This window comes from Calonectris borealis, chromosome 36, assembly GCF_964195595.1.
Source record: "Calonectris borealis chromosome 36, bCalBor7.hap1.2, whole genome shotgun sequence".
NCBI classification, from domain to species: domain Eukaryota; kingdom Metazoa; phylum Chordata; class Aves; order Procellariiformes; family Procellariidae; genus Calonectris; species Calonectris borealis.
In genome coordinates this window covers 633,588-640,544 of record NC_134347.1, presented here as the reverse complement: position 1 = coordinate 640,544, position 6,957 = coordinate 633,588, and the positions used below count along the sequence as shown (strand labels likewise).

The following is a 6,957-nucleotide window of genomic DNA, read 5'->3' as shown; positions in this document are numbered from 1 at the left end:
GAGCTGGGAAAGAACAGAAGGGGGAGGTTGGATCCTGTGGTTTGGGAAATGGGAACAAGAAGAAAGGACCTTGCTACTGCTGATCCTCTTTGTCGCTCGTCGCGAGGAAGGCGCCTAAGGCAAAAGGGAGTAGAAAACGGCCCCTTCTGTCCCCCGCTCAGGGGAGGGATGAGGTGGACCATGGTTCGCGGAGCAAAGAGACTGCCCAAAGGTGATCTAGAGCACGTGGGGAGGAAAAGATCTCTGAAAACACAACGACAACCCCAAGACACACAACGTCCGGGCTGCAGCTCCCCCATTGGTTAGTGGCTTCTACTTCATTATGCAGCACTTCCTCCCCCTGCCCCTCTGCCCACCCAACTCCAGTCAGACAGATGAAGAAGGCAGGACAGAGCCAGCAGGCAGCTTCTCTCCTGGACAGGCCGGCAGAGCTCTGAGCACCCGCTGGCTCGTGGTGCCATGATGGTCTACTGCCTCGTGATACTCCTCAGTGAGTCGCTCATCCCCACTTTGCCCTCTTCTCTTTCTCTTTCTCTTCTCTTTCTCTTCTCTTTCTCTTCTCCTCTCTCTTCTCTTCTTCTCTCTTCTTCTCTCTCTTCTCTTCTTCTCTCTTCTTCTCTCTTCTCTTTCTCTTCTCTTTCTCTTCTCTTCTCTTTCTCTTCTCTTTCTCTTCTCTTTCTCTTCTCTTTCTCTTCTCTTTCTCTTCTCTTTCTCTTCTCTTTCTCTTCTCTTTCTCTTCTCTTTCTCTTCTCTTCTCTTTCTCTTCTTCTCTTCTCTTCTCTTCTCTTCTCTTCTCTTCTCTTCTCTTCTCTTCTCTTCTCTTCTCTTCTCTTCTCCTCTCTTCTCCTCTCTTCTCCTCTCTTCTCCTCTCTTCTCCCCTCCTCTCCCCTCCTCTCCCCTCCCCTCCCCTCCCCCATGTTCATTTCTCCTTTTTCCTCTTCTCTCATTTCTTCCCCTCTCCATTCTTTCCCTTTCTTTCCTCTCCAGCCCTTCTTCTGCCTTATATCCCTCTCGAGTCTTCTCTTTTGCTGCCATCATCTCTTCTTTCTCCCTCTCTCCTTTCTGGCTTTCTATCCGATCTTCCCTCCTTGTCTGTCATCCTCCTCTCTATAACCCTCTTCCTCTTTCTCCCCTCTCCTCTCCTCTCCTCTCCTCTCCTCTCCTCTCTTCCCCTCTCCTCTCCTCTCCTCACATTTTTCTCCTTCCCTTCCCCTCTGCTAGACCCTCAATAATACATTTCTCGGGGGGGTTGATGCAGTTAGTTCTGCCCCGTCACCTGGATATGCACATTCTCAGGAGATGAAGAACGTTTGGCCCAAAACTCATTGCTGTGGTGGTGCTGGAGAGGATCCCAGCCCGTGATCTTCATCGTGGCAAACGAGTCTGGCTGCTAAATATCAGTTCCACTGTTTTCTTTCATTTTTCTCTGGTGGAGATGTTATGAAATTGGATCTGATCAAGTGTTCTGCTTCCTTTTTCAGTCTGGCTTGAGAACCAGACTAGGACTGGCTCATCCCAGGCTGGGGGTGAAACAAAGCCATGATCTTTCTAAGAAAGATTGATTTCAGGTCAAAACTCTGCTCCGGGACTTTTAATGCTCCGGCCTGCCTCCATCCCGCCTCTTTTCGGCACAAATGTTTCAGCATCATCAGTGGGGACTGAAAAGAAGGGACAGGCACCTGCACGTACCCTCTTCTTGTGCGCATCTCACCCCGTTACTGAGGTCACTACGTTCAACTGCGCTGCGTGGGGGAGGAGCTTTTTGGCAGAAAACAACTGATTAGGTCTGCTGCCTCACGCTTGCGACAGCAAAAACCACGTCACCCAACCGCATCCTTCATCTCGCCAGTCCAGCTGAGACCTTACCCTGGATATCTACATTGGCCACGCTTGCACGGCACTTAACTTCTTGACGGAAACACCCAGGCGTAGGCAAGATGAATCTCTAGGGCAGCACCAACAGAAGTCGAGACCAAAATTAAGGCGCTTGGATTACTCTCAAGTTGCCAAAGCCTTTTTTTTTTTCCCCCAGGAAGCAGAAAGGAAGAGGCCAACGGTTTTGGGATGTGCTGCCCTCTCTCCATGGAGAGACAGAAAAGTGCTTGAAAACAAGAATTTCCATCGGGAATACTTGGGACACTCCTGCACCCATGTCCTGCGCAGGGTTGATGCGATGGGTTCATGCTCCCAGGCCGGCGAGAGACCCCAGGCTCCTGACCTCTGTCCTGGGTCTGGGGGTAGTTTTCTTCCTAGCAGCCCGTACGGTGCCGTGTTGGATTTGTGACTGGAAGAGTGATGATAACAAACCAGAGCTTTGAATATTGCTGACAGCACTGGCACGGTCTCAGGGCCTTCTCTGTTTCCCCCTGCCAGGAGAAGGTTGGGGGTGTGCAAGAAGCTGGAAGGGGACACAACCGGCACAGCCGACCCCAACCGACCAAAGAGCTGTTCCATGCCCTACAACGTCACGCTCATCAATAAAACCGGAGGGAAGGAGGCTTTGGGGCAGGCAGCCCTCACTGGGGGTCTGGCTCGGGTGTCCCCGTGCTTGTGGGAGGCGGTGAGCGATTGTCTTTGCTTCGCTTTCGGCTTTTTTCTCTCTTTCTCTTTCCTTCCCTTCTTTATTTTTGTCTTAACTCGGGAGTTTTCTTGCTTTTGCTCTTCCTGCAACTCCTTAACTCTCTTCTCCCGTCCTGCTGGGTGCGGGGAGAAGCGTGTGGCTGTGTGGGGGCTGGTCTGCCGGCCAGGGCCAGCCCACCACAGCTGCCCAGCCCCTCCTCATCTCTAAGCCAAGCAGCAACCCCCGCCTCGTAGCTGGCCAGAAACCCCAAATATTCCTTCCTGCAGCCTGGCATTTGATGCAAGCAGACCTTGAGCTCATCCTATCCTGCACCCTGGCTCAGCGCCTCCTTTCTCCCCTGCTAGGACCCCCGAGACCTCCCATCCTTCCTAACCCCGTAAGGGCTCCAGCAGCCCCATTTCTTTAAGTTGCAAGATATCATTTCCCAGTGCCGATATCAATCAGTCGCTTGGCAATCACCAAATCGCTTCTAAGAGCAGAAATCATCTCATCCAAGACGTTGCGTGCAGCTAAAAGATAGGTTCAAGGGCATGTTGAGGTTTGTAGATATTTTTCCCCACGGGTGGCCTCGTTGGCATGCGAAATTGTTTTCACGGGTTTTCTCCATGGTCGGTCTAGGCTTTCCACGCCACGGCGGCACAAAAAGGCACACGACCTGTATGAGTCCGTGGTGCTGTGGAGGGGCTGCCCTCTTGACCGATGGCCAAAAGGGGCAGGACTTCACAGGGCAGTGGCTGCGTACGTGACTTCTTTCCTCTCCTTTTTTGCAGGCTCCTCTCTCTCGACATCGCAGCGCCCGTCTCTCGCAGCCTTCCTCCAGCTCCTACCGTTGGCTGTCTGCTCTGCGGGTAAGCGCAGCTTGACCTCTCTCGAGATGCTCTCCAGCTGAACTGGGCCTTTGGCAACGAGGCAAGGTCGAGCTGGGTTTTGTAAAACGGAGGGGAAAAGGGGTGGCTCCCTTTCCTTTTCCTCTCGGGAAGTTCCCCCCCCATCCTCCAAATCCTGTCTTTCTTCCCCAGACCCTCTGCCAGCCCCCACGCTCTCCACAGACCCCAGATATGATGTCTATTATGAAGGGGAACTTGTGGGTTTGAAATGCTTGGTTGCGACAAAACAGAAAATAAGTGGATTTCGGTTCTTCAATCAAACTGGGGAGCAAATCGACCAGCAAGCACCTTACTCCCTCCCGACTGCCTGGCTCCAGCTCACAGCCACAAAAGCATCTGCTGGGGAATACACGTGCGTGTACTTTCTGGAGGACTCCGGACAAGAAACTCCTTCCAATAGGAGCCTCCCTCTTTCAGTGAAGGTTCAGGGTAGGTTGGTCTTCTCTATACGGCTTGGGTACCATCAGCACGCCTCCCTCAGAGCACGATCTTGTCCGATGGCCTTATGATTTGGGTGCCGATGTACACGTGAAGTTGCTCCGGCGTCTCACAAGCTCCTCTTGGGCTCCTGGATTTCTCTGAGAAAGCAGGAATAAGTTGGCCTAACAGCTGCGTCACCTCCAAGAGGTCTTACAGCAGTGGGCCTTCCCAAGCCTTCCCACCTTGGGCACGTAAAAATACTTCTTTTCTGCGCTTCAGTGAATACAAAGAAACCGCTTAAGGTGCTTTGAGTTCTTATCTCTGCCAATCGTGCGTCTTTTTTCCCCTGCCCAGGGTTCAAGACGGGCATAGAAAAGAGAGCCACGAGTGACCCCCAGAAGCTGTTCTGTAGTTCAAGGCTCTGCATTCACCCCAACAACAGTCAGAAGAATAATTAGCTTCTTTTCTGGTCCCTTTGTCGAGGCTGAGTCATGACATTGGGAGAAACCATGGGGTTTGTGCACGGGTCCTGATGTCCATAGATAGTGGATCACTTGCGTTACGTGTTGTCTTTGTGGGTTTTTTTCCCCAGCTGCTCCCGTGGCCCCAACTTTATCCCTGCATCCTCAGCAGCATGTCTATAGGTCTGGGACCTCTGTCACGCTACTCTGCTCCATGCCTTCATCTCCAGCTCATGTTAGAGAAGTCCAGTACTATGTGGACATCGGCCTTGCAGTCTCCATCCCAGTATCGAACGTGAAAAACTATAGCTTCGAGCTCAGGATCACGGTAAAGGAGGTCTCTGGGTCTTACAGTTGTGCCTATTCTGTAATTAAGCCTGGACGTCCCGTTCACTCAGAAAGGAGCCGCTGGATCAATGTCAACGTGAAAAGTGAGTTTTCAAACCCTTCCTCACCAGACCATCTAGTAACTACTGACCCCTCGTTAGTTAATTCACTCCCCGTGTGCTTGCCTGTGCATTCATCCATGAGCCTCATCTCCATCCCGTCCTGTCCTATGACCACCCATCTCTCTGCCTCAGTCTCTCTATCCATCACTAGAGGAGCTCATTGCCATACCTGCCCATGCTTTTATAAACAAAAATATGGAGAGAGATCGGAGGAAAAGATCTCAATGAAAAGACGGTCTCATCCCCTTCTCTGGCTTTTCTGATGAGACCACAACTTTCTATGGCAATCCATCATTCTCCTGGGGGGTTATGCACCATAGCTTCCCCAGAGCTAACCATCTCCCAGGGACCACGACAGCTGTTTTGGAGTAGGTGGTAGGGTGGCCAGCACAGCTAACCACCCTATTGGTAGGCCCATCCATCTGCTAGCCAATATTTCCGCACAATCCATTAACTCCCATGCCCATTCCCAAGATTACCGCAGAGGGGATCTGCAGAGCTGGAGGGAAGTTCATCGCCTTCCCTCTAAGATGGGCTTAGCCATCGATGGGCTTGCTCCCGGTAGGAGTCATCTTCTCTGTTGAGGGGAGAAGCTTGGCTCATGGTGAAGTTACCATTGATTCCTTCCCAGGCCCTAAAATCAGCTGGATTCGAGAGATCGTTGTTGGGGGTTCGTTCTTCACCATCAACGGCCTCATCTTTTTCTTCTCCCACCGCCTCATGAAGACAAGAGGTAAATATTTTACTTTCGTTGGGCCACACTAATTCTTAGACTGCTGGGACTTCAGTTTCTTTGCCAAACAATGACCTTGTTTGGCTGTTATTCCACCTTCCTTTCCAAAGAAAAAAGGAAAGGAACAAACATTTGGTTCCAAGCTGTTTGGGGAGGATATTCTGGACAGAGAATTGGAACAGGATTGCTCCTCAATGGTGGCTGAGTCACCAGCCCTGGTGGTATTTAAAAGACTTGTAGATGTGGCACTTAGGGACAGTGGTGGACTTGGTGGTGTTAGGTTAACGGTTGGACTTGATGATCTTGAAGGTCTTTTCCAACCTAAATGATTCTATGGTTCTGTGATTCTCACCCTCCTCTCTGCTTCGATCCCCACATTTATCTCCCTTAGAGGTCCAAGACTGAAGAGAAGCCATTTCCGATGCTGCTGCTTCTCTCATTTGCAGATCTGGAAGAGGGATTCCGAATGGATTAACGAGTGGAATGAGGAGAAGAATCCCCTAAAGGTTTTGCTCCATTTAGCTAAGGCAATCCATTCCCTCGAGTCCTGCCTGATTCCTCGTTGTCTGCCTCAGTGTCCCCAAGAGGCAGAAGCGGTGCATGTTCAACCGGCGTTGCTTTGGCTGCTCCTTTCCTCTGTGCAGACCCCCCTGCCTTCCAACCCGCGTCAGGTCCGTCTGAATAAAGCTGGATGTTGTGTTTGGGTCTTGTGGGTTTCATTAAGAGATGCACGTTTCCATGTTCCTTCCGTAACCCCCACCATGTTCCCATCACACCTGGTTCTTATTTGCATCTGAAAGAGGTGAAGCAATGGAGGCAAACAGAGGAAGGATGAGAAGAAAGAAGGTGGAAAGAGAGTCCCCAAAGCAGAACATGTCCTTTGGTGAGTCATCAACACAACAGCCACTGCTGTCATTCTGTCTCCTCGCCTGGGATTGTCCCTGTCCTTGATGTTAGGGCTGTGGTTGCAGGGAGAGCCACCACAGAGGGGGCAGGCAATTGGGGGGGGGGGGGGGGGAAGTTTGGATGTCTGGGATCTCCAGGAGAGCAGGGAAGGGGCACTGAGAAAATGGGGCAATCTGGGGGATAGTGGGGATTTGCTAGGCACTGCAGGAGTATGGGGGACAGCGTGGGTAGAGCAAGCACTGTGGAAGGAGCGGATGGGGCGTTGTAGGGATATGGTGTTGCTGGGGATGGCCGATGGGGCATTGTGGGGTTAAGGGATATGTGAAGAAGGGATATTGCGTTTTTGAGGGCTGTACGTATGATATACGGAAGCTGTGGGGCTAAAATACGAGGGGAGATTTAGGTTGGACATAAGGAAGACATTTTTTACAATGAGGGTGGTAAGGCACCAGAACAGGTTGCCCAGAGAAGTTGGGGATGCCCCATCATTGGAAATGTTCAAGGTCAGGTTGGATGAGGC

The 6,957-nt window shown here is 51.5% G+C and overlaps 1 protein-coding gene across 2 annotated transcripts; it reads left to right on the top strand.

The window, feature by feature from the left end:
- The first annotated feature begins 362 nt into the window (after positions 1-362).
- Positions 363-6,234, top strand: LOC142074472 (uncharacterized). 2 transcript variants are annotated; one of them, XM_075135122.1, is made up of 6 exons: positions 363-490; positions 3,352-3,429; positions 3,601-3,897; positions 4,481-4,780; positions 5,430-5,531; positions 5,978-6,234. In XM_075135122.1, exons 1-6 carry the CDS (start codon positions 460-462, stop codon positions 6,004-6,006), a joined length of 837 nt encoding a protein of 278 aa, XP_074991223.1. In that variant the 5' UTR covers positions 363-459; the 3' UTR covers positions 6,007-6,234. The 2 variants fall into 2 exon arrangements, with proteins under 2 accessions (XP_074991223.1, XP_074991224.1); XM_075135123.1 differs by having other exon boundaries at positions 5,923-6,234.
- The last annotated feature ends 723 nt before the right edge of the window (positions 6,235-6,957 follow it).